The following is a 25,113-nucleotide window of genomic DNA, read 5'->3' as shown; positions in this document are numbered from 1 at the left end:
TGGAAGCTGCAGTTCAGATTTGCCTCGTTCCTTCCTCGATCTCCTGCCCTGTCCCCTGGTTTGGGACCCCGGTGTTCACACGCTGCCATGGAGAGTTGCTCATCACCCCCAGCTGCACTCATTTGAATCCCAGGACTCTGAGGGGCTTTAAACTTCACTTGTTGTGCCAGAAACACTCGGATTTGGCCTCTTGTGGCAGGGGGAGCCTGGAAGAGCCTGATCCCCAGGACAAAGACGGGTCAGAACACGCTGGTTTTATTGGTTTTTTGGGAAGCTCGTCAATGTGAACACAGCAAGGCAGCATTGTGCAGCAGCACGGGCCTGTCAGGACAAACATGGAATCAACACAACCAGGAGGGAGCTGCTGCTGTGGGCAGCTCAAGCAGAGCTTTAGCCCCTTCTCTCACTCACACTCACCCTCATCATCCTCACCCACCCTCACACGCACGCGGTACCGCCGTGGCTGCAGCATTCCCACATCCTCCTGCTGCCCTGGGAAAATCCAGCTAGCAGTGGAGGAGTGGCAGGGCACAACAAATCCTGTGGCTCTCCAGCTCTTCTCTGGCTCAGTTTCCAACCTGTGAGTTGAGCTGGGTTTATGTACCTTTGCTGAGATGGGGTCTCCATCGACCTCGGAGGGCTCAAACCTCCTGTCCATTGCCTGGTTCTGCAGTACCAAGGGTCTGAGACCCCCTCCAACACCACCTGCTCTGTCTCCCAAAGCAGGAGAATGAAGGAAAAGGCTCTCAGCTCATTCCAAGCTAAAACTCAACTCGTTTCTCTGTGCCTCAGTGCAGGAAAAGTCTCATTGCTTTAAAAAAACCCCTAAAACCACTTTGGGTTTAGTCCCTTTGCCAGCAGAGGTAGTGGAGTCATGTTGAAGGGTTGATTCATACCTTTACAGAAAAGGAAGCGTGAGCAGAGGGAGTTAGTCCTGGACTTGCAGCATGGCTTTTTGGAGATAAAATGACTGTACAAGCAAACCACAGCCTGTGGTAACTCTTTGCATGTCTCCTGCCAAGGAGGGACGTGCCCACCAATCCAAATGCCTGTCAATCCAAGCAGGAATGAAGATGCCATCAGCTGGGCCACGGTGATGAGGTTTTGGGGCAGGAAATCCATCCTGAACCCTCGTTCAGTCAGGTGTCAGTGAGGGACATCCCCTGAGATCCTGGCAGGTGGCACAGCCCCAAAGCCAAGCCTGGCTCAGGGTGAGATGGTGCAGGGGCTTCACCCCAACCCAGGCACTGCTGCAGCTGTCCCAGGGAGCTGCCCTCAGTCCCAGCTGTCCTGTGGTGTCATTCTCCTGCCCATCTCGAGTGATTGTTGTTCCATGTCACTCCTGGAAGCCCTGGCTCCCTTCCACCTTGACTCAACCAACCTCAATCTTGCAGCACAGGTGTGGGATTCAGGGATTCAGGAGCACAACAAAAATAAAACACCTGGCACAGGCAAAGCCCCGGGTTCTGTGCCAGTCCTGAACAAGCGGAGGGTTTGCCCAAACCCAGGCAAGGTCCTTCATGGTCCCAGCTGAGCCAGGGGTCCCAGCAGGCTGAGACCCCGTTCCCTGGCTGGGCACTGAGGGGTTTTGTGTGAAAACTCCAGCCAGGAATCAGCCAGGACTCACCTGCAGCTGACACACCAAACCCCCCCCGGGCCGCCACATGTCCCTGCCACCCCTCCACATTCCAGTTTCCAGCATCTGGCCAGCCATGGGGTTTGCCCCTTTGTGCATCCCAGTGTCGTGGTGGCTCAGATGAGCCGGGGCTGCAGCTCGTGGCCGCCGTGGCCCCGAGAGGTGCCGGGGCTGCGGCTCTCGGGGTGTTCCTCCACATCGCTCTGCTCGTCCCCAGGGCTGCAGCAGCGAGGAGCAGAGCCCTCTGCGTCTGACTGGCCCATGCAGGGCCCCTCGCTGCCCTCGTCACAGAAATTAACCTCTTCCGTGCTGGTCTCGCTGCCCTGCTTGGCCAGGCGTGCCCGGGGCTCCCCACCATCCTCCAGCTCCGAGTCGGAGTCCACGGAGCGGTCGCCGGACTCTGTGGGACACAGGAGTTCTGTGCCACCCTCCAGCCCAGCACCTGGCATCAGCAGGAACTTCTGCAGCAAACCTGGGGTCCCTGGGGCAGGGGAGGGGTCTGTGTGCCCTCCCTGCCACCCAAGGGAGCTGCGCCCACCGGGAACCCCCAGCACCTCTCACTGACCTGCGAGCGAGTCGGCGCTGAAAGCCAAATCCCCCTTCTCCGAGGGCAGCTCCAGGTAGGGGCTGGTGCCAAGAGGAGCCACAGGCTGGGAGCCTGCATGGACCTGGGAGGGAACAGGGGTGGTGGTGAGGGCATGGAGCTTCATGGAACATCTGAGGATCTCCCTTCCCCGGGGATTCCCACCTGCTCAGCACCGCTGGCCACCTCCTCTGCGGTGCCCGAGCCGTGTCTGCCGGGCTCGGCCGCTGCCACGTCCTTGTGCTCAAAGATGGTGGGGTAGAAGATGATGAGTGCCTCAATGATCCGAGCTTGGTGGGGATAATCCACCAGCGAGGACAAGGAAATGGTGGCATCCGTGGGCCTGGGGCGCATCAGCGTCGGCCCAAAGACGATGCCCAGGTTGCCTGAGGTCATCTTGTTGTCCTGTTCCACTTCCATGATCCTGGGTGGGAGGGGGAGGAACAGCTTGTGAGGGCAAGGAGGGAGAGGCGTGGATGGGCAGGGCTGGGGGAGATGCTGGGCTGGAGCACTTGAACTTCAGGATGGACAGAGAAGCAGCTGCAACCACGGACCTGTTGGAACTTAAAATGTCCCTCAGATATTTTTGGAGGTTCTGGGCCCTGGTCAGAAGCATTTGAGACCCTGGCAGGCAGCTGGAAACAGCTGTGATTGTGAGTTTGAGCCATGGAATGAGTTACCAACCTTGCAGGAAGAACAAGAAGTCACAAAAGTTTAGATATTAGAGTAGAAGTAGTTACAAAGTAGAGGGAAGAATTTCTGAGTGCTGTACAGGGGGGTTTTGGTTTTGTACATGGGGGTCAGAGGTTTTGAGATGGAGGGATCTGGGCCTGCCCTGTCCTCCCTCTTCCTTCTTCCTTATCTCCATGTTCTTGGTGATGTTGGCACTCACAGATTGGTTTAGAGTAGAAAAGCACCATTTAATATAGGTAATAGGCACTGGGGAAAAACTGTACCCATGTAACACGTAATGTACCATAGAAAAGATAGAAAAGCACCATTTAATATAGGTAATGGGCATTGGGGAAAAACTGTAACATGTAACACGTAATGTACCATATAAAAGATAGAAAAGCACCATTTAATATAGGTAATAGGCATTGGGGACAAACTGTACCCATGTAACACGAAATGTCCCATATAAAAGACAGCACAGCCCTGGGCAGGGAGAGAAGAAGCAGTCGGGAGTCAGAGAGGATGTCAGGGTGTGTGTGTGCCTCTGCCTGAGCTGTGAGCAAACCACAGCAGCCTGAGAAGAAAATCTTTTAGATAACTGCAATAAACTGCCTTGAGACTGAACAACAGAGACTGCTGAGCCTTTCTTTGGAAACTCGGGTTGGAGGAAGGAGTTTTCCACCACACAGAACCCCTGAACCAGGCCGGGGTTCCATCCCGGACCTTCCTCCTGACTCCGGTGAGGATCTGCACCCACCTCCCCAGCCCAGGGGATAAAGGGAAGGTGCCCAGCAGCCACACAGGCTCTGGCCATGCCCCTCTCACCTCCTCAGGTGCTGCAGGAGGTACTGGAGCGTGGCCATGTTCTCGCAGGGGAGCTCCTTCAGCAGCTCCCTCAGCTTCAGCACCAGGCTCAGCACCACCTGCTCGGTGTCGGCTCCTCTGTCCACCAGCTCGGGGCCGCCCTTCCCGCTGCGGCCCTTGGCCTCGCCGCCCTGCAGGCTCTCCTTGGCCAGCCCCATCAGCTCGTTGTACAGCCGGAACGGCATCAGGGGCTCTGGCAGCTGCGGGGGGAAGAGAAGAGATGATCCCAACTCCCCAGAGCAGCTCCCACCTGCACCACATCTGGACTCGTGCCCAGTGCTGAGCTGGCAACGCCTGGGGCGTTTCTACAGCGAGGAAACATCCCTGGAAGTGCTCGAGGCCAGCTTGAAGAGAGCTCAGAGCACTTTTAACATCCATTTCCATCAATTCCATGAATCTGTGACCTGCACTGCTGCAAACCTCTGCCCAGAGGTGATATTTATTTATCCATTTCCTGAGGCGTGTCAATCGAGCCTCGTTTGCCCTGGCCAAGGAGCGCTTGTGAAGTTCAAGCCAAAAGCAATGTTTGATCCACCCGTGGGAGTTCCCTGCTGGGTTGAGGTGCGGGGATTCCCTTTTTTTCCTGGAAAATCCCTGGCTGGGGTGGGCCCAGCTGGAGGTTCCCCAGCGGACAAGGAGTGGCTGGGAAGAGGACAGGGATGGGTTGTTCTGGGTGAGGGAGGCAGGATGTGAAGGCCACAGGATGTTCAGGGCACAGCCTGCAGCAGAGGTGGAGCTGGGCGAGGGAAACTCTGCTTTGAAGTTTGTGTGAAGCAGAAAGAGCTGGTGTTGCCTGCTGGGTGTTCCACATGGCTGGGGGTGTTTTCAGAGCGGCCTTAACAGATGTTTTGGGGACAGGCTGAATCACAGCAGAGCGGGCTCCCTCCATCCACCCCTTTAGAGAAGGACTTTAACCAATTTCTCTGCAGCAAGGGCTCAGACTGGGGCTCAGCACCGATTTCCCCCTCTCTTTCCACTCTGTTTCACTTTAGAGAAAACATGGAGCCGCTCAGAGTCCTTGACTCTGATGTGCAGGAGCCCAAGGACACGGTTTTCCCTGTGAGATAACACAGAGCTGCCCTTCCTGGGGGGGGGGAGGGGTTAAAGAAAAAAAGCAGCACAAAGAGTTAAAAACCCACGGCTGCTGCAAGGGAGAAGCAGCTTCCGCCGTGCTCCTGCCTTGCGGTCGGGGCTGTTGGAGGATGTGGGTGACGCTGTTTGCAACGACAGTTTGGGTACAGGGTGGGGGTGCTGGGGCTGAGAACACCCCGGGGTGATCCCAGGGGCAGAGACCCCACTGAGCCCACCTCAAGGTGACCTCAGAGGCACAGACACTGCTAAACCTACCCTGGTGTGATCCAAGAGGCAGAGACCCCACTGAGCTCACTCCAAGGTGCCCCAAGGTGCAGAGACACCACTAAACCCACCCTGGTGTGATCCAAGGGGCAGGAACCCCACTAAACCCACCCTGGTGTGATCCAAGGGGCAGAGACCCCACTGAGCCCACCTGGGGTGATCCCAGGGGCAGAGACACTGCTGAGCCCACCCCGGGGTGACCCCAGGGACAGAGACCCCACTGAGCCCACCCTGGGGTGACCCCAGGGGCACAGACACCACTGAGCCCACCCTGGGGTGATCCCAGGGGCAGAGACCCCACTGAGCCCACCCCGGGGTGACCTCAGAGGCACAGACACCGCTAAACCTACACTGGTGTGATCCAAGAGGCAAAGACCCCACTAAACCCACCCTGGGGTGATCCTGGGGCAGAGACCCCACTGAGCCCACCCTGGGGTGACCTCAGAGGCACAGACACCGCTAAACCCACCCTGGTGTGATCCCAGGGGCAGAGACCCCACTGAGCCCACCTGGGGTGACCCCAGGGACAGGAACCCCACTGAGCCCCCCTCAAGGTGACCTCAGAGGCACAGACCCCACTGAGCCCCCTCCAGGGTCAGAGCCCACCCTATGGGGACGTGACTCAGCCCCTGCAGGGTGACCTTTGCTGGCCCCTTCCCTTTTTGGGTAGCCAGTTCCCCAATTTTCGGGGTGGAGCGTTCCTTGTTCGGCGCTGTGGCACGTCGCTGTTCGGGGGCTGTGACTGCAGTGACGCCGTGTGGGATGAGCGGGGGGGGCCACTCTGGCCCCATCTCTAAGGCCAACCCTCCCTCCCTCCCAAATTCGTGCAGAATTCCTCCTGCCAGGTTGGTTCCTCTGGCCGGCTCCCCTCCCTCCCCTGCCGTGAGGCCTCAGCTCCTCACCTGTCTCAGGTAGAGCTTCAGGACGTTGCTGATGTCATGAGGGGAGGCCTGGGACAGCTCCACCAGCTCCTTCCCGTTCTCAAAGGCCTGGCAAAGCTTCTCCACACGGGTCTTGACACCGTTAACTCGGTAGATGCCCTGTGAAAGAGAGAAAAGTGGAGCTGAAGTGAGGGGAGAGGTTCCTCTTCATGTTTGCGTGGGACAGTGAGCTGTGTGCTCCCACCCTCTCCTTGTGGATTGGGAAATCCCTTTGGGAAGTCACTTTGGGACATCTCCTTCCAGCTGAGTCATTCCTGTTTCAAAGGAAAGCAGGAGGCAGGAGAGGAGATTTTCCAAAGGCAGAGTTTGGGGTATCTGGGCCAAGCTCACCCCTGGCTCCTTGCCCTGTGGAAATGTGACATTGAGGCTGTTGGTTTTCCAGAGGATCCTTCCAAGGGCCTGTGGCTCAGCCAGCTGAGGAGGAGGAGAGGGGAGTGTCACTCACCTTCGTTTTCAGGGCCCGTTTCTCAATCTCTGAAATGCATTTCTTGACCACGAAGGGGATCCCGTCTGGGCTGGCCCGAGACGCCTTGGTGAAGTCCTGCCCAAAAAGCTGCAGCTTCCCCTGGAGCTTCTTGTGCCCACACTGGATGGCCAAAGTCTCCAGGCACTTCTTGTGGCAGGCCAGGTAGCACTGGAAGAGAGAGGGGAACGCGTGGAGGTGGGGGGCACCAACAGAGACACCAGGCACTGCCCAGAGCACGCTGAGAGACAGGAAAATGCCCTGGGGATGCTGCAGCACCGAAGGAAAGCACCGTTTTCCACCTTCCCACAGGAGAAATGTCCTGCTGACATGGTCAGAGCTGGGTTCCAAGCCCAGCTGTCCCAACTCACCTCCTCGCACTCGGCTCCCTGGAAGTACACGTAGCTGTTGCACTCCCGGCATTTGGAAGGGGCACGGAGCTTCCTCAGCCGATGGGTCTGGGCAGCCTTGGACAAGCCAACGTTCCTGAAGGGCCCTGTGGGAGCTGCCAGCTCCGGGGAGATCCCGTTGATGCCTACGGAGAAGGAAATGGGAGCAGGACTGTCACTGTCACCGGCCCCAGGACAGGCAGGGCTGCTGGGGACACCACGCAGAACTGCTGAATTTGGGAAAAGCAGCCCTCAGGGAGCTCTGCCGTGCTGGGAGCGTGGCAGCAGCGCTGTCACCTCCCACCCTGTCACCTACTCTGCTCGAAGGGAGTGGGGGTCCCGTCCTTCTCCTCCAGCTCCTCGCTGGAGGACGCGGTGCCGTTGGATGAGAGCCGCTGGAGCTTGCGGCTGAATTCACCTGTGCGAGGACAACCCACAGAGCAAAATCACCTGCAAAGCTGCTTCTGCCCCGAGAGCTCACCCATCCCACCCTGTGGCAGCACATTTCTCTCCCTCTCAGGATTTTTCGTAGAGGTGCACAGAGAGAAATGAAAGAGAAAACAATTTCTATTTCAGCTCCTTGTTTTCCCATGTGGAATGTGCTTGGAGAATTGTTTACCTAGAGTGAATGTTTAATTAGATTCTGGTGAGGACTGTTTGAGCCTGATGGCCAATCCAACCCACCTCGGGCTGGGCTCTTGGAGAGGGTCACGAGTTGTGTGAGAGTTAGTCAAAGAAAGTAGTAGGTAGTTTTAGTATCCTCCTTTTATACAGTATATTAATGTATTTTAGCACAGTTATAATAAAGAAATAATTGAGCCTTCTGAATTGAGTCAGACATTGTAATTTCTTCCCACTGGGCTCACCCACATTTACAATGCCACCCCATCCCACTGGAGACTGGGATCAGCACGGTCATTCACAGCAGTGTTCCCACAGGGCAGGTAAAAGGGGGATGGTCCCATCTAACTGGGAAGCTCTGGGTTTGGACTGGTTGTGCTGGGAGGGGCTCCCACATGTACCTGCACTGGAATCCAGGCTGCTGTCAGCATCAGCCACAGAGGTTGGCCAGGATTTATGCACCTGGTGTCCCCTCCCACCTGCAGAGAGAACACACAGACTGTTGGGGCTGTGTCTGTGTTTGGGAGGGAATGGCTGGAGAACAGCCTGATGCTGGGAGAAACTGGGATGACTGGGGGAAGCTGCTGATGGGGCTTAGCGCTTCCAGTGACACTCAGGAAAGGGGAGATGGGAAGATGGTTCCTTAGGGAGCAAAATGCCACAGATCTGATTCAGTGTCCTTCAGGAGGAGGCTCCCAGCTCGTCCTACCGCTGCCAGCAAAGCCCCTCATACCCTGGTGCCACTCTGCTCCTGCCTGGGGGACATGGGAGGGCTCTGGGGCTCCAGACTCACCTCTTCGCTCGGCCCCACTTGGCGACTCCTTGGCTCCTGCTGCTCCCTCCGAGCCAGCCCCAGCCCCCTCTGCACTGCTGGAGAACTCACTGCCACTGAAGCTGCCCTTGTGTGGCTGAGGAAAGGGAGACCTGGAGGGGAAAAGGGAATGTGGACGGGAAGGAGGGACACTTGGAGACTTTATCCATGGCTGCACCCACCAGCCCAGGGAATCACAGAATCTTAAACACTAAACAGCCCATCTCATCTAGGCTGAATTGAAGGATAAGAGAGCAACTCCCTGCTGGTGCAGCCCCAGTGTTCCCAGCAGGAGCTGCCCTCAGGAATACTGAAAGCATCCTGCCTCCTGCAGGAGGAAAAAACAAGGCACCAGGGCTGAAGTGGGAAGAAAGCTGTGGGATTCCTTAAAATCAGAGGGTTTGGGGCACATTGCAAAAGGCCTCAGAGACAGCAGGATGGTGATTAGAGCTAAGCAGTAGCGATAAGATTTGTCAGCAGAAAAAGTATACAAGATGTAGAAAGAAAGGACAAATAAAACAATAGTCTGTGTATTAACGCTCGGGTAGAATAAATTCCTAAGTTGCAGAAAAGTATCTCTGGTGAGATATTAGGAAGGTCTAAGCTTAATAATGGAGTTCTGTGTATTATATCTTGAGGCTTACAAGCAAGTATCGTATTCGAAATAAGCAAGCATTGTTTTAACTAAAGGTACGTGTGCTTAAAGTGATTAGCTAGAACTACTGTCAATATGCTTTTACTTTGTGTGACTGGTCAAAAAGTTTATAAAGTAAGTTTGTTGGAACTCAAAATGTCCCTCAGACATTTTCAGAGGTTCCAGGCCTTGGTCAGAAGCATTTTAGACCCTGGCAGGCAGCTGGAAACAGCTGTGATTTTGAGTTTGAGCCATTGAATGAGTTACCAACTTTGAAGGTGGAACAAGCGGTCACAAAGGGTTAGATAGTGTAGTAGAAGTAGTTACAAAATAGAGGGGAAAATTTTTTAGTGTTGTACAGGGGGGTTTTACTTTGTACAGGGGGGTCAGAGCTTCTAAGATGGAGGAAAGTGGGCCTGATCCTGTTCTTCCTCCTTCTTCTTCCTTGCCTCCGTGTTCTTGGTGATGTTGGCACTCATGGATTGGTTTAGAGTGGAAAAGCACATTGTAACATAGGTAGTAGGTATTGGGGAAAACTGTAAACATGGAACATGTAATGTACCATATAAAAGCCAGCAGCAGCCCTGGGAGGGGAGAGAGAAGAAGACAGCAGGCAGTGAGGGTGTCAGGAGTGTGTGTGCTGAGCAAACCACAGCAGCCAGAGAAGAAAATCTTTTAGATAACTTGCAATAAACTGCCTTGAGACTGAACAACAAGAGGCTGCGGAGTTTTTCTTTGGAAGCAAAGGTTGGAGGAGAGACTTTACCACCACACGAGACCTCTGAACCAACCCCGGGCTTCCCACATAAGTCTGTTACCTAGATATAACCTGCTGGCACCTTCCCATTGTCACAACCCCGCCATGAGACTGATGCTAACAAACATTTCGAGGCGCGTCCGCAGCAGTCCCTCCCGCTGGTGACTTGTCCAACAGGCCATGGGGAGCCTCTCCTCTCTTACCAGGCGCTGTGGGGCACGTAGGGCTCGAAGTCGTACTGGACGTCGGGCTCGTCGCCGCGCTGCAGCTGCCGCACGTGCGAGGCGTACTGCTGGCCCGGGTCGTACAGCTTGCTGCTCTCGCACAGCGTCTGGAAATTCACGGGCAGCGGCGCTGTCTGCATGTGCATCAGCTGGTAGAAGGAGATGGTGGCCTAAAAGTGACGTGGAGAGGGACAGGGGTGAGCTTGGCGGGCTCCGGGTTAGGTGGGTTGGGGAGAGGGGAGCTCTGCGCGCACCCAAACGCGCTCTGGAATAGGGGCGGCTCTGCTGGAAGGCAGCTCGGAGCTCTCCAGAGCAGGGCACGGTCACCCCCTGCCCTGGGCACACCCCAGCCCAGCCCCACTCACCGACTTGATGACCTGGTCAGTCTGTTTGATCACTTCGTGGATCTGCCGCAGAGAGTTCACCTTGGTGTCCTCCAGCTCCTGCTTCTGCGTGTTCGCGTCGGCCACGCAGGTGCGATAGGTGGCCATGGCCTCTTCTGCCTGCGAGAGGGAGAGCAAGGGATGGGGAAAGCTCAGAGGTGAGGAGAATGAGAACAGCCCCTTGCACCCTGTCCATCCATGTGGGAACCCAGAGCTTCCCTCTGGCTGCCCTGGGACCCTGGCAGGGGTCAGGAACCCCCCTGGACAGAGCCCCCAGAGACACTGGCTGTGATCTCTGTCCATGGAAAAGAGTTTTCAATCTTACAGGATGAATTACAAGCTCTGAGTGTTTGATATCAGTAATAATTAAGTGTGGCACGGGTGCAAAAGTAAAATTTTAGGTTTCTAGATTAGGGGTTCAAAGGGGACAAGATGGAGGAAATTGGGTGTGCCTTGTCCTTTTTCTCCTTCTTCATGCCCTCCATGTTTCACTGTGGTGTTGGCATTTTTCTGTTGGTTCAGGCTGGGGACACACTGTCCAACGTAGGTGACAGATATTGGCACGTTATTGTAAATCCAGCACAGGTAGTTTGTGGTATTTAATGTTTGTACCATCCCACTGAGGGCAGAGCCCCACACGCTGCCCTGCAGGACAGAGCTGCGGCAGGGCAGCAGAACATGGTAGAGATAAACAGAATAAACAACCTTGAAACCAGCAGAGATTAATTACAACTTCTTCTTTGGCAGTGGGGCAGAAAGACAGAGACTTTCTACAATCTCGGAATCATCAATAGCTCAGATTCCGACACATCCAGGCATTCCTGAGGATCAGTTCACCCCACGTGGCTCAGGGGACAGCAGGAGCAAGGAGGCTCCTCCAGAGCTGCCACCCTCTTACCTTATTCTTGGCTTCCTCTTCCAGCCGCCTCTTCTTGTCCAGGGTTTTGGTGGTGATGCTGCTGGTGGTGCTTTGCTGCTCCTCCTCTGCCTTCACCGCCACGTACTTGGCCTTGTCGTGCTCCTCGCTGCGCTGCATGTACGTCTGCTTGGCCTTGCGCAGGTTCCCCTCCGCCTCTTGCTGCCAGGAGAGCCAGGGTGAGGATGGAGCCCGCCAAGGAGGGTCACCAGCTTCTGCCAGGCACAGCAGAGGCCCCCAACACTGCTGGAGAGGGGCAGGGACGCTCCTCAGAGCTGCTCCAGGCTGGGATTGGGAACACAAAGCCGGTCACTCACCAGTTTCCTCTGCGCCCGGTGCCACTGCTCCTTGATCTCCTTCCTGCGCTTCTCATGCTCCAGGCGTCTGGCCACCAGTGGCTGTGTGAGGAGGGAGGGAGGAACAGCACAGTGACCACCCGAGCTGAGTACTCCTGCTCTGCCCTCACGCCAAAACTTTGCACGGAGGAGCAGCCTGTGGTGGTCACTGTCACTCCTGGGACAGGTGACAGGCACTGCTTTGTGCCAGGGATGAAAATCTACAGCCTGGCAAGTACTGGATGCAGGTTCCCTCTGGATTGAGCTAAGGAAGAGCTTCCTCTGCAACACCAGGACCTCCAGCCCCAGGAACCTGCTGTCCCCTCACCGGCAGGAAGGTTTGCTGCTGCAGGGTGTTGGCTGCCTGCACAACTGAGATCCCGTGCTCCATGTCCTGCTCCAGGGCCAGCAGATAGATGGACAGCAAAGGCATGCTGGTCTGGGGAGAAGAAAAACACATTTCCCTGAGCCCCAGCACCATGCTGGTCTGGGGAGAAGAAAAGCACATCCCCCTGAGCCCCAGCACCATGCTGGTCTGGGGAGAAGAAAAACACATTTCTCTGAGCCCCAGCACCATGCTGGTCTGGGGAGAAGAAGAACACATCTCCCTGAGCCCCAGCACCAGCGTGAGCCCAAGGAGATGCGTCCTTTGGGGAGGAAGAGCCACAGGCAAGGTAAGGCTGGTGACTGCTGGTAAAGCCCCATCCTGAATTTCTCCAAAGAGCTGCCCCCATGTCCTCCCGAGCTGGGGCACATGGAATAGGCTCTCCAATGCTGCTGGCTCCCAATCCTGCCTGGCACTGGGGCTTCAGGGACTTGGGAACTCACCTCCTGGCTGATGGTTTGCTTGCAGCTGTTTGCCAACTTCTGGAGCCCTTTGGCAAAGTCCATCTCTGGGAGGAAAAGGTTGAAAGTGAAAAGACACACGAGACACTGGGATTTCCCCGGTGGAACCCGATCTCCTTTTGAAAAATCAATCAGCAGTGGAGGGGTGAGGTTCCCACTGCCCCAGCAGCATCAGCCTCCTCCAGAAGGGACCTCAAGCTGTCCTGTGGCTCAGAGCTGCTCCAGAAGACACCCACCTGCCTTCCCCCCACTCACCCAGCGTGGTCTTTTTCTCCAGGTACCCGATCAGGTCCTTCATGTACTTGGAGATGGTTTTGGCGTACTGGAGGGCAGCATCCACGCCGCCCTCGCAGCGCTGCAGCATCACATCCACTGCTTCGGCCGGGGGGCGGGCTGGGGAGGGATGGGCACTCCCTGAGCTCACTCTGGGAGCTGCCAGTGCCCCCAGCTCTGTGCCAGCCCTGGTGCGCCCAGCTCTGTGCCAGCCCCGGTGCCCCCAGCTCTGAGCCAGCCCCGGTGCCCCCAGCTCTGTGCCAGCCCCAGTGCCCCCAGCTCTGTGCCAGCCCTGGTGCCCCCAGCTCAGCTGCCTTTCCCCAGCTGAGGAGCCAGGCGTGGCTCGGGAGGGCAGCGCTGATGGGGAAGGTGCTGGTTCCTGCACGGACCCCAAACCCTGCACCCAAACTCATGCTGCTCACCTGCGTCGTAGCTGTCCATGCCTGAGGGCACTCCATCTCCTCTAGGCCCAGGAACCCCCCCGTAGAGGCTCTCCATAGTCTTTGGGAATTGGGAAAGAAGAGGGACTGGTCAGCCAAGAGGATGGGGAGCAGCTGAGGGGATGGCCAGATGGATGGAAGCTACTGGAGCCTTTTTGCCACTGCTGGAAGTCAGCTGTGCTCAGGCCGTGCCCGGGAGCTGATGGAAGCGCCACTGGAGCAACACCTGCCCTGGGCTCACACCAGAGCTCAGGGGAGCAGCCCTGGGTGATCCCCAGCCCCACATGGCAGGAGCATCCAGGTACCCGGGCATCACTCACCTGGTTCTGGTCGCTGGGTGGGACAGAGAGGATGGTGCTGCTGTCCACCTCCCCCATGAGGAACTCGGACACCCTGTGGGGAGAGGAGCAGGGCTGGATTCAGCACGGTGACACGGGCTGTCTCCAGGGCACGGCTGCTCAAACACCTTACGTGCTGCTGAAGGCCACGGCGATGGTCTCCACTGCCTTCTCGAACTCCCTCTTGTCTGCCTCGTTGTTGGATTCATAGTGGAAACCTGGAGGTGGGGAAATATGGAAGCCCTGTTGCCACAAGCACCCGTCTCTGCCTCAGCAGAAGGACCTGCCAGGTCATGCTGCTACCAGAGAGGGCTTTGGGGCTGGGGTGAATCAAGGGAGCAGTGGGGAGGATCATCCCTCTGGACAATGGATTTTTCCAGCACGGTAGTTTCCCTCTCCTTCTTCCCAGGACTGACGTCCCTGACAGCATCTCTTGGCTCATGTTTCTGTTTATTCCCGTTACTCGGGGCTGCTGGAAAAGCTCTGCTGGACTTGTTCCACTGCCTGCCCTGCCTCATGGCTCCTCCAGGCCCCTCTCCAAGCAGGATGAACTCCTCCAGGAGGGCTCTTGCCCACAGCCAAATGAGGAACCACCAGCAGCAGCAGGAACTGGGGCTGACAGTGCTTGGCAGGCTCCCACACCACGAGACAACAGCAACCAGAGCTCCTGGGCAGCCCCTTGGGGTGGGGAGGGGTCTGCTCCGAGCCCATGGGATGAGCCCTCCTGCCACCCTGTCCCCTGTGGTTGCTGTTGGGTGTCCAGGAAGCCACGGGTGACTCAGGAGGTTGTGCTGTGCCTGTGGTAGGTGCAGCTGCCCCCTCCCCACGGGTGAGAACAGCAGGAAGTGGTGCCCAGCTGGGATCTGACCTCCCAGACCCCTCTCCATAAACACGAGAGGCTGCCAGGAGCAGGATCTGATCATTTCAGTGGTTTTGCTGCGGCTGTGCCTGGAAAGCCCCAGGCAGGATCTGTCATTTCTGACACTACCTCATCCTTAAAGCTGAATCACACCGAGAGGCAGACGATGCTTTTGGGGCAACTCCACTCCTGGCAGCCCCTTCATGGGCTCCCAAATTCCCTCCCAGCTCACTGTGGGGCGGGAGGGGAGTGGGACAGAGCTCCCAGCACCACTGCCTCACCCTTGACTTTGGAGATGAGGGTCCCAGCGGCCGTCAGGGTCTCCAGGGTGTTGAGCAGCGGGTACTTATTGATCACCTGGCGCAGGACACGGAGGGTTTCACCCAGGCACTCGTGGGCCAGCGGCCGCTGCTGCTCCTTAGGCTCTGCAAGAGATGGGGGCTGAGATGCTGCATCCTTGTCCCGTGTCCCGTGTCCCTGCCCTGTTTACCTCCCAAGACAGGGACCTGCCACCTCCCAGACCATGCAGCAATCAGCCTCAGGGCTTCCCAGGACTGGCACGGCCACATCCTGCATGTCCAGCACCTCCCCACAGCCGTGGCCGTGTGTCTCCTGGCCAGGGAGCAGTCTGACCTTTGAAGCGTTTTTTCCTCCATAGGAACTTTTCCCCTTGCAAGCAGTTTGGGAATTTCCTCCGTTTCCTTCCCTTCCTCCTGCTGGATGGATGCTCCCAGCCAGGAGGGGTTGGCCTGGTCCAGCCAGGCTTGCTGCACCCCACAGGTTCCCCCCAGCACCCTCCTTTCTGTAGGCTCCAGTTGCCAGCCCAGGGGTCTGGCCAGGACCCCCCAGTGCAGGTCTAGGGCTGGGGACTGACAGCCTGGTTAGGAAGTGAGGAACCCCCTCAGGGAAGTGCTGGGATGGGGGATCAGCACCCACTGCCCAGCCAGGCAAAGACCCCTCTGCACCCCAGCCCCCAGCTCAGGGCTGGAAAGGAGTTACTGCCAAACCAGGAGTGACAATGTGGTGCCACATGCCCCCAGACCACAGGACCCCTCGGGCAAGGAGAGCTGCTGGTGAGCCTGCAGACCACCCAGACCCTCCTTCTGGCCGCCCTGATGGGCTGTGGGGGCCGTGCCCAGCACCCCATGGGGGCCTGGGGGCCCTGGCGGGCGGCTGGCACCGCTGTGCTGTAAACAGGAAAACGGGCGGGTGAAAATAGCTCAGGCAGGAAGCCACGTTATCCTGGCTCTGAGCTGCACTCCCCCAGCACCTCTGGCTCTGAGTTATAGTCACCCAGCACCTCTGGCTGTGAGTTACACACACCCAGCACCTCTGGCTCTGAGTTACACTCCCCAGCACCTCTGGCTCTGAGCTGCACTCACCCAGCACCTCTGGGTCCCAGTTACACTCCCCAGCACCTCTGGCTCTGAGTTACACTCCCCCAGCACCTCTGGCTCTGAGTTATACTCCCCAGCACCTCTGGCTCCCAGTTACACTCCCCAGCACCTCTGGCTCTGAGTTACACTCCCCCAGCACCTCTGGGTCCCAGTTACACTCCCCCAGCACCTCTGGGTCTGAGCTACACTCCCCAGCACCTCTGGCTCTGAGTTACACTCACCCAGCACCTCTGGCTCTGAGTTACACTCCCCCAGCACCTCTGGCTGTGAGTTATAGTCACCCAGCACCTCTGGCTCCCAGTTACACTCCCCCAGCACCTCTGACTGCAGCTGCACAGATCCCCGGCAGTCCTGGCACCTTCTGGCCCAGCCAGGGTCCCCCCACCCGTGGGTGGGTCCGTGCCAGGGCGCTGTGGTGCGGCTGTTTGGCACTCACCATCGCGCAGCACCACATCCCGCAGCTTCTCCAGGGCATCGGCGAAGCGGGCGACGTCGGCCAGCAGCTGGGAGATGTCCTCGGGGTCGATGAAGGGACCCTCGCCGCCCTCCATGGGGCTGTGGGACATGGGGCTCTTGTGGCCCTTGGGTGCGGCGCGGGGGGCCGCGGGCAGGGAGAAGCTGGCAGCGCTGGCATGGCGGCTCAGGCTGGTGGGGCGCTTCAGGGTGCCCACGGTGCCAGGGCTGCTGCTGAGCTTGGCACTGCCCGGGGGCAGCTCCCCTGTGCTGGAGCCCAGAGCCTCCAGGCAATCCTTGCGGGAGAGATCCTGGGGACCAACGGGGAGCGTGAGGACACGGCCAGCGTGGTGGGGACCCCACGGAGGGAAGCACCACACGCCACCATCCTGGGGAACAAGCTGTCGCCTTGCCAGACCCTGCAGCTGTGTCGTGCCTCAGTTTCCCCAGGCAGGGATACTCCTTGGGATTGTCACAGGAGACTGGGCGGTGTCTGGGCACTTGCCTGGCTGCCCCCATCAGTCCCTGCCAGCTCTTCTGGGCCCGTGTTTGTCATGAGGTGCACACAGTGATGGTGTGGGTGACGCTGCTCGTCCACCCCAGCGCCCACCATGATGGGGCTGCCCACCCCAGGGGGTTGGGGACCCCCAAAGAGCAAAATGGCAGCAGGATCCACCCACGTATCTCTTCCTCTTTTTCAGCTGTGGGGAAGGAGGCAGAGACAGGGACACCTCCCAGGCTATTGTTTGGGCTTTGCAGGTATTTTACAGATGGAGGAAGCCCCAAATTTCTCGGGGTAAAATTGCACTGAGGGAGGGGCTGGTACCGGCGCTGCTCAGAGCTGTCATGGCTTGAGAGCCACACATCCAAGTGAGAGTCCTCGGGCATGGCCAGGGGACCCTGCAGCCCCTCGGCAGCTCCCACCGGTGACCCCCGGCACCCGGTTTGACACGAACGCGCGGGCTCCGAGCATCCCTGGCCGGGCGCCGCCGGAAGCGCTTTTGGCACCGGCGGGGCGGACACGGAGCACCGAGAGCACGAGGCGAACGGGGCGAGGGCGAACGGGGAACCCCATCCCCATTCGGGCGGCCAGACCACCACGGGGCTGCAAGACCTCCGCCCCAAAAACGCCTTGGGACCACAGCCCAGCCCTATCCCGTCCCTCCCTCCGGCACCCCGGGGTGCCCCGGCCGTACCGTCAGCCTCACGGCGGGCGTGCGGGGCAGCGAGTCCAGGCAGCGCTGGGGCGGGTGGGCTCTGCCCGCCGCCGCCGAGGGGCTGTAGCTGTTCCTGCCCGCAGCCCGACCGAGCATCCCGCTGGCTGCCACCCGCGGGCCCCTCTCCGGGGAGTCGGGACGGGGATGGGGGACGGGGGGTCCCCTGTTAGGTAGCCGCGGGTGGGCTGCGGGTCGCCGTCGGGGACATGGTGCCAGCCCGGTGTCGCCTCCCGCACCGGGAGTGGGGCGCAGGCGCGGGGCGGGCGGTGCGGGGAGCGCCGGGGAGCCCCGGCGGGCAGCGGTTCCTCCTGCCCGGTACCGGGGGCGGGGGTGGGGGGTTCCACACGTCGATAAATGAAATATCTGGCACAGCCGAGGTATCGGGGCTGGCCGAGCCTGCGGTCGTCCCGCTCCCATCTCCCCAGGGAGACCTGCGAGGCTCTCTCTGCCTTTCCAAACCCTCGGCGACATCCCCCCCATTTCCTCCCTGTCCCTTCCTGCCCTCCCGCCTCCCTCGGCGGCTGCTCCATCCCCTTCATCAGGGGCAAAATTCCACCCCCACAGCCCCGCGAGCAGGCTTATTCCTCGTTTCCCTCCTCTTCCCAGACCTGCTGGACGTATCCATTGCCAAGCTGTGGCTCCGTGGGTGCTGCTGCCCCAAAAACCCCCAACCGTGCCAGGGCTGCGGGGGTGGCACTCACCGGCAGCGTCTGCGGGACGGGGCTGCCCGCCCGGCTCTTCTTGGAGATGGAGGGGGTTTTGATCAGCTCCCGCTTCTTCCGGGAGAACATCGTTCCCGGGGGGCCGAGCCGCTGCCCGCAGCCCCTCGCTCGGCCCGGCCGCCGTGCCGGTTCCTCCCGGTCACATTCGCGGGGCGCAGTGGCGGAGGGCGCGTGTGACGCCGCCTCGTTTCCTCATCGCCTTCGCAGCCCGACCTGAAACAGGAAAAGCCGAACGCGCACCCAGGGGCGAGGCCGGGGCCAGGGGCACCTTGCGGGGTCCCGGGGGGCAGCGGGACCCCCGCGCTGATGGGGTTTTCAGAGGGTTTCAGGGCTGCAGTGCGGGGTTTGTAGGGTGAACTCGCCCTCTTGGGAGGTCACCCTGTTTGGGGACGTCCATCCGTCCAGGGATGATGAGCTCCATCCCTCTGAAGGCCCCAGGTGTGGGGTTCTCGGGATGGGGTTCTTGGGATGGGCTTCTTGGGATGGGCTTCTTGGGATGGGGTTCTTGGGATGGGGTTCTTGGGATGGGATTCTTGGGATGGGGTTCTTGGGATGGGCTTCTTGGGATGGGGTTCTCTGGGCTCCCACTTGTGGGATGTTCCCGGCTCTGCCCTTCCGCGGGCTCGGTGTCGGTGTCGGTGCCGGGACCGGCCCTCTGGGGTCACAGCCCTGCCCCCTGTCCTCAGCGGCTCTGTGCACGCACAGTCCCACCCGTGACTCTCCCACCCACGGGGCATCACGGCCTCACAACGGGACTATCCGGGGCACGTCGGATAAACCCTGCAGAGAGCCGGGCCGGGCCCTCGGGGCGCTGCTGGGACCCCCGGCTGGGACCCCCGGCTGGGACCCCCGGCTCTGCCCACGGGCATCGGGGGGTGATGGCGGCGATCCCCTCCCCGCCCATCTTCCTCCCGGGACCTCCCCGCGGGGCCGGACCGGACCGGGCCGGGCTGGGCCATCTCGCGTGGGACTCATGCGGGTCCTGTGGGGACACGGCGGAGGGGAACGGGACGCGGTCGGGGGTGGGTGCGGGACGATGGAAGGTGTACGCGTGTCCTGCGTGTGTGCGTGACCGTGGGCGTGCGCGGGCAGGTGCGTGTGGATGTGTGAGTGAATGTGCGTGTGCGTGTGCGGGTAGCGCCCGTGGGCCGGGGGGTGCGTGTGTGTGGGTGTGGGTGTGAGTGTGAGTGGTGTGTGTGCCCGCACAACCCGTGCCCGTGGGCACACACACACACGCGTGTGCCCGGGACGGTTCAAGTTCCGGCCCCGGGCTCCCCCGACTCCCGGTGCCTCCTGGTGCTCCCCGAGCGGCGATGTCGGGGTTCGGGACCCTCCCCTCGATCCGGCCGCTCCTGCCCTAATTTGGACATTTTTCCCCGTCCAATCAACGCGGAGGGGGCCGGGCCCGACCCGCCCCCACCCCCGCCCCGCCAGAGCCCGCTCCGGTACCGGCCCATTGCCCGCTCCCCGCCCCGGTACCGGCCCATTGCCCGCTCCCCGCTCCGGTACCGGCCCATTGCCCGCTCCCCGCTCCGGTACCGGTCTGTTCCCCGCCATGAGCAGCTCCCAGTTCAACAAGGGCCCGTCCTACGGCCTCTCCGCCGAAGTCAAGAACCGGGTGAGCGGCGGCGGGGGCCGGGCGGTGCCGGGACCACCGGGCGGGCTGATGCCGGGGGCTGGGGGATACCGGGGCCACCGGGCGCTGTGGCTGCCGGTGCTCCTGGAGGCCCGGGAGAGCCGAGCATCCCGGTGCTGCTGGGGCGTCCCGGGCTCTGGAGAGGCGGGGGTTTTCCGGTGTGTCCCAGGACTGCAGAGCCGGCCAAGGGCGGAGAAATTGGGGGATTCCGGGAGGATGGGAATGCGGGGGCTTCCCGGGAGGGTGCGGGGCGGACGGACCCGGTGTACCGAGCTCTCGGGGGGCTGGGATGCCGCAGCTGGGCTCCCACTCTCCAAGTGCCCTGAACCCGCCTAGAGGGTCCCAGGGACGCGTTTTGGGGGACCGCGGTTGGGTGTCTCCGGTGCGGTGGCCGCTGCGGCTCCGCTGCCCCGGCAGACCGCGGGGAACCCTTCCCGTCACACCCGAGGCTGGGGACGGTCGCCTCGGTTCTCCACGGCTCCGGACAAGCTCCACAAAGCTTCTCCACTTTCTGCTTCCCCGCAGCTTCACACATCGCTCTGCGGGATGCTCCGGCCCGGCAGCGTCCCCGCGGCCGGCTCTGGGGATGCGGCTTTCGGCCCCGGTGGTGCCCCGGGGAAGGAAGGGGAAGGAGGGATGGGGAAGGAGGGATGGATGGGAACCTCCGGCTGAGCTGTTTGCAGCCCTGGGCGGTGTCATTCCCCCCTCACACAGCCCCCCGAATAATCAGGCTGGCTCAGAGATCAGAGGCTGTGAGGGGAGGAATATCAGTGTTACAGTGAGCTCATGGGCACCCTGTGCCCCCTTCCCCGGGACCTGTGACTCTGTCAGGATAACCCTGGACCCTCCTTTCTACCCCAATGGGGCTGGCGGAGAGCCAGGGAAGCCCACCCTGCCCAAACCCTATATAGACCCCTGAGATTTCCTGTTCGCTCTCTTTTGCCCCACTCTCCCATGGACACCACAGAATAAAGAGAGCTGAACCAACCTACCCTGGGGTGAGAGCCTCTTTTGAATATCTTTACCCTTCTCCTGGTATTCCTCCCCTCACGGCCCCTTATCTCTGAGCTAGTCTGATTATTCGGGGGCTGCGTGAGGGGGGAAACTACATATCAGGAGATGGCAAAGCTTTCCAAAAGAGGCTCTTACCCTAATATAAATTGGTTCAGCTCTCTTTATTCTGTGATGTCCATGGGAGAGCGGGGCAAAAGAGGAAAAACAGGAAATATCAGGGGTCTATATAGACTTTGGGCAGGGTGGGCTTCCCTGGCTCTCCACCAACCCCGTTGGGGCAGGAAGGAGGGTCCAGGGTTATCCTGATCAGAGTCACAGGGTCCCGGGGAAGGGGGCACAGGGTGCCCATGGGCTCCCTGTAACAGGGCAGGATCCGGGTGCCACGGGGTGCAGAGAGCTGCCAGCACCTCCCACCCCCTCACCAGCGCACAGGGGTCCTGCCAGGCCGGGGAGGGGGCACAGGGGACACGGCAGCCCTGGGTGCTTGGTGGCTGTGCCCAGGCAAGCAGAGACTGAGCCGTGGTCACCCCGGGGCCCATGGCCGCTGGTTTGAGTGTGTTCTGCCCGGGGATGTCCAGGGCAGGCAGGAGAAGGGGCGAGTGGTGGTGGGCACGGGGCTGCCACAGCCGTGGTTGGCGAGATGTGGTGGCCACACAGGCACTCCTTACCTGGCCTGGCAGGGGATTTACAGTTTGCATTTCATAACGGGGAGGAGTGGATGGGCCCCGGCCTGCCCCAGCTGAGCCGGTGACATGCGCCGGGGCCTTGGTGCTTCGTGTTGATTCAGCAAGACACGAGCCAGTCCAACTGCCCCGGGGTGTCTGGTGGAGGTGACATCACCAACTGGGAACCAGCTGGACCAGTGCCACGCTCCCAGGCTGGGGAAGCACTCACAGCCTGGGCTGTGCTGGGATCTCTCTGGGGCTGCTCCACTGTGCACTCCCCATGCCTTGGGAAATGCTCAGCTGGCCGTGGGGAGGGAAGAGGAACTGCCTTCAGCTGCTCACGCTCCAGAAAATCACCCAGTGGGACTGAGAATCCCGCAGCCAGGACACACAGGGTGCCATGAGGGTGACCCGTGTCCTGTGTCGGTCCTGGAGTGTCTCCCTGCCACCTCGTGGGGCTGGGCTGTGCCCATCCCAGTGTCTCCTGTGCCCAGGATCCCTAGGGACTCATGGCCCTGGCACATAACAGGACAGGATGGGCAGGAGGTTGGTGGATGCCCTGGCACCACCCCGAGGTGCCAGCTGAGCATCAGAGGTGCCAGGCTGGGGCAGGACAGCACTGCCCTTCCCTCCCGAGGCCAGGAGAACTTTCCCTTCCCTTGTGGGCCAGAGATGCTGCTGGCCCTGGCAGCTGGTCTCCATTTGGGAGGAGGCATCCACATTCCTGGCATAGCCGCGGTGACCGAGGAATCCGGAGGAATCCGGAGGAATCTGTGGTGGAGGCTGGGCCTGGACAGAAGGGAAGGGGAGAGCATCTGTCGCCAGGACCCCTGGGGCTCAGAGCTGAGCTCCCACGGGCTCCAGCGGACAGGGAGAGAGAAATCTGGGGGGTTACATCCCCCTTCTCTCGCTTTTGGAATGGTTCAGAAGGTGCCGTGTCTGCTGGCAGCATCATCCTCATGCTCCTGTCGCTGTTCCCGTGCCAGGGAGGGGGGAACTGTCCCCATGAGGGGTTGGGGTGCACGCTGGGGCCCTGCCTAAGCTGTCCCCCCACTGTCCCCCAGCTCGCCCAGAAGTATGACCCACAGAAGGAGGCCGAGCTGCGGACGTGGATCGAGAGCGTGACAGGAAAACAGATCGGGCCTGACTTCCAGAGGGGGCTGAAGGATGGGGTGATCCTCTGCGAGTGAGTCCTGGGGCGGCCCTGAGCGTGGCCCCCTGCTCCAGCTGGGAGGAGATGGGGGGTACCAAGCCCCCAGGGGACCCTCACCAGCCCTTGTGGTGAGGCTGGATTTGTACCAGCATCACCCCCAAGGCTTCTGCGTCTGGGGAGAGCCCTGAGGACAAACAGGGACCTGAGGGGGGGAAATTCACCTCACCAGGAGGAGACCTGGGCTGGACCTTCCCCCTGCAGCTCCTTGAGGTTTTTCCTGCCACAGCCTCACCTCTCTCCCTCCTCCAGGCTCATGAACAAGCTGCAGCCCAACTCGGTGAGGAAGATCAACCGCTCGGCTCAGAACTGGCACCAGGTGGGTGCAGCTCCGCTGCCGCCTGCCCTGCTGCTCCTCTGCCACCCCGCCAGGGCTCACCCCCTCCACCTCTCCACAGCTTGAGAACCTCTCCAACTTCATCAAGGCCATGGCCAGCTACGGCATGAACCCCGTGGACCTCTTCGAAGCCAACGACCTTTTTGAGAGCGGGAACCTGACGCAGGTGCAGGTGTCGCTGCTGGCGCTGGCAGGAATGGTGAGCACAGGGGATGAGCAGTCTGGGGACACCCCGAGTTTTGGGGGGGTCCCATGCAGCTCCCCCTGCCCGAGGTGTGGGTGGGGGGGGTTTGGGACCCCTGTCCTTCCTCACAGCCACTCCTGGCAGGCCAAGACGAAGGGGCTGCAGAGCGGGGTGGACATCGGCGTTAAGTACTCGGAGAAGCAGCAGAGGAATTTCGACGAGACCAAGATGAAGGCTGGGCAGTGCGTGATCGGGCTGCAGGTGGGCACAGGGTCCCATGGGTGGGGTGGGGGGGCTGGGCAAAGGGTGCCCACTTGTGTCAAATTCTCAGCGCTGTCACAGCTCCGAGCGTTGCTGAGGGACCCAAGGCACGAGGTGCCTCAAGTGGTTTTGGGATCTGGGACCATCTTGGCTCTGCGGAGTGCCGGGAGCCTGAGGGGGTTACGGAGCTCTGGCTGTGCTGCTCAGGCTGGGGGGGATAGGGATGGGGCAGAAGGGGCACACGTGGGGCAGCACACATTGCTCAGCAGCCCCCTTTGTCAGATGGGCACGAACAAGTGTGCCAGCCAGTCCGGCATGACGGCCTACGGCACCCGGAGGCACCTCTACGATCCCAAAAATCAGATCCTGCCACCCATGGACCACTCCACCATCAGCCTCCAGATGGGCACTAACAAATGTGCCAGTCAGGTGAGCCCCACGCCGCGCTGGGGAGGGCTGGCAGGGCCACAGCCGAGCTGCTCCATCCTGCCCTCCCTTCCAGGTGGGCATGACGGCTCCCGGCACCAGGAGACACATCTACGACGCCAAGACGGGGACGGAGAAGTGTGACAACTCCTCCATGTCGCTGCAGATGGGCTCCAACCAGGGCGCCAACCAGAGCGGGCAGGTCTTCGGCCTCGGCCGCCAGATCTACGACCCCAAGTACTGCCCCCAGGGCAGCCAGGCCGAGGTGGCCAATGCCACAGGGGACCCGCCCGGGTGCCACTGCTACCCTGAGGAGGAGGAGAGCTACTGAGCGGGGAGGCACAGCCCCACCCGCACCATCTCATGTACAGCCCCACTGCCAGCCACATTCCAGCCTCCACTTTCGTCGTTCCCTCTTTTAAAACTCCTTTTTTTTTTTTGACTTTGGGAATTAATCTATTTTTCTGAGTGAGGAAATAAAGAGCCTGTTTCTAGAGAGGAGCCCAGCCAAATCCCCCAGGAGCTCCAGGACCCTGGGGCAGGAGGAAGGTGGCAGATGTTCCAGCATCTGGGAGGGGACAGTGTCACCTCTATGCATCCAGCACCCACCACCCAAAAAACCAGACAGGGAACCCCCCAGTTTTGGGATCCCTGGGAATTGTGACCCCCCCAAAAAAGGGACAGGGAACCCCTCAGCTTTGGGATCCCCAAAAGAAGGGACAGGGAACCCCCCCAGTTTTGGGAACCCTGGGAATTGTGACCCCCAAAAGAAGGGACAGGGAACCCCCCAGTTTTGGGATCCCTGGGAGCTGGGACCCCAAAAAAAGAGACAGGGACCCCTCAGCTTTGGGATCCCTGGGAATTGTGACCCCCAAAAGAAGGGACAGGGAACAGAGGGGTCTGGGGAGGCTCAGAGGGGTCTGGGGGCGCTCAGAGCAGTCTGAGGGGGCTCAGAGGGGTCTCAGAGGGGTCTGGGGAGGCTCAGAGGGTTCCTGGGGGGTGGGGGGAGGGCAGGGGGAGGGGGATTCTCTGCCAGGCGCTCACAGTTCCATCCCCCCCCCGCACAGGGAATACCCGGGAGCTGCAGGAGAAGCTGCAGCCGCGCCAGGCTCGGTGATGGGGACACTCTGGGGGTGCCCCCTGGCCCCCACTCTGTGCCAGCAGCCAGCAGGACCCCCCCTCCCCCTCAGGAAAACTGTCCCCAGTGTCCCCTGGCCTGTGGGGACACCAGGGAAGGAACCCCCTCA

At 60.4% G+C, this 25,113-nt stretch overlaps 2 protein-coding genes across 3 annotated transcripts; one reads left to right on the top strand and one right to left on the bottom strand.

Annotated features, from left to right (window-relative positions):
* Positions 1-239: 239 nt before the first annotated feature.
* On the bottom strand, positions 240-18,949 carry ARHGAP45 (Rho GTPase activating protein 45). Its single transcript, XM_030256701.4, has 23 exons — positions 18,113-18,949; positions 16,178-16,505; positions 14,626-14,769; positions 13,619-13,703; positions 13,468-13,540; positions 13,130-13,208; positions 12,690-12,827; positions 12,417-12,481; positions 11,917-12,027; positions 11,571-11,651; positions 11,236-11,415; positions 10,320-10,457; positions 9,934-10,124; positions 8,322-8,452; positions 7,930-8,007; positions 7,224-7,325; positions 6,890-7,053; positions 6,501-6,689; positions 6,017-6,154; positions 3,720-3,958; positions 2,385-2,643; positions 2,202-2,304; positions 240-2,036 (listed from the first exon to the last, which is right to left on the bottom strand). The coding sequence occupies exons 1-23, from the start codon at positions 18,200-18,202 to the stop codon at positions 1,753-1,755; spliced, it is 3,390 nt and encodes a 1,129-aa protein (XP_030112561.4). The 5' UTR covers positions 18,203-18,949; the 3' UTR covers positions 240-1,752.
* A 604-nt stretch (positions 18,950-19,553) lies between these two features.
* On the top strand, positions 19,554-24,362 carry CNN2 (calponin 2). 2 transcript variants are annotated; one of them, XM_030256739.4, is made up of 7 exons: positions 19,559-19,751; positions 22,513-22,634; positions 22,911-22,977; positions 23,057-23,194; positions 23,324-23,440; positions 23,723-23,869; positions 23,943-24,362. In XM_030256739.4, the coding sequence occupies exons 1-7, from the start codon at positions 19,689-19,691 to the stop codon at positions 24,195-24,197; spliced, it is 909 nt and encodes a 302-aa protein (XP_030112599.4). In that variant the 5' UTR covers positions 19,559-19,688; the 3' UTR covers positions 24,198-24,362. The 2 variants fall into 2 exon arrangements, with proteins under 2 accessions (XP_072775588.1, XP_030112599.4); XM_072919487.1 differs by having other exon boundaries at positions 19,554-19,751; positions 23,057-23,440.
* The last annotated feature ends 751 nt before the right edge of the window (positions 24,363-25,113 follow it).

The sequence above is a fragment of the Taeniopygia guttata genome, chromosome 28 (genome assembly GCF_048771995.1).
Source record: "Taeniopygia guttata chromosome 28, bTaeGut7.mat, whole genome shotgun sequence".
Taxonomy (NCBI): domain Eukaryota; kingdom Metazoa; phylum Chordata; class Aves; order Passeriformes; family Estrildidae; genus Taeniopygia; species Taeniopygia guttata.
Note: the sequence above shows the minus strand (reverse complement) of the source record. Positions and strands in the feature narration are given on the sequence as shown.

What these genes read in the sequence shown, in the direction of transcription:
- CNN2 (XM_072919487.1), top strand. Translation starts at nt 19,689, where the DNA reads ATGAGCAGCTCCCAGTTCAACAAGGGCCCGTCCTACGGCCTCTCCGCC. An exon ending in CGGCTCAGAACTGGCACCAG is followed by an intron (nt 22,978 to 23,056) that starts GTGGGTGCAGCT and finishes ACCTCTCCACAG; the next exon opens with CTTGAGAACCTCTCCAACTT. An exon ending in AGTGCGTGATCGGGCTGCAG is followed by an intron (nt 23,441 to 23,722) that starts GTGGGCACAGGG and finishes CCCCTTTGTCAG; the next exon opens with ATGGGCACGAACAAGTGTGC.
- ARHGAP45 (XM_030256701.4), bottom strand. Translation starts at nt 18,202, where the DNA reads ATGTTCTCCCGGAAGAAGCGGGAGCTGATCAAAACCCCCTCCATCTCC. An exon ending in AGCAGCAAACCTTCCTGCCG is followed by an intron (nt 11,652 to 11,916) that starts GTGAGGGGACAG and finishes CTCCTCACACAG; the next exon opens with CCACTGGTGGCCAGACGCCT. An exon ending in AACGGGCCCTGAAAACGAAG is followed by an intron (nt 6,155 to 6,500) that starts GTGAGTGACACT and finishes TCTCTTTCACAG; the next exon opens with GGCATCTACCGAGTTAACGG.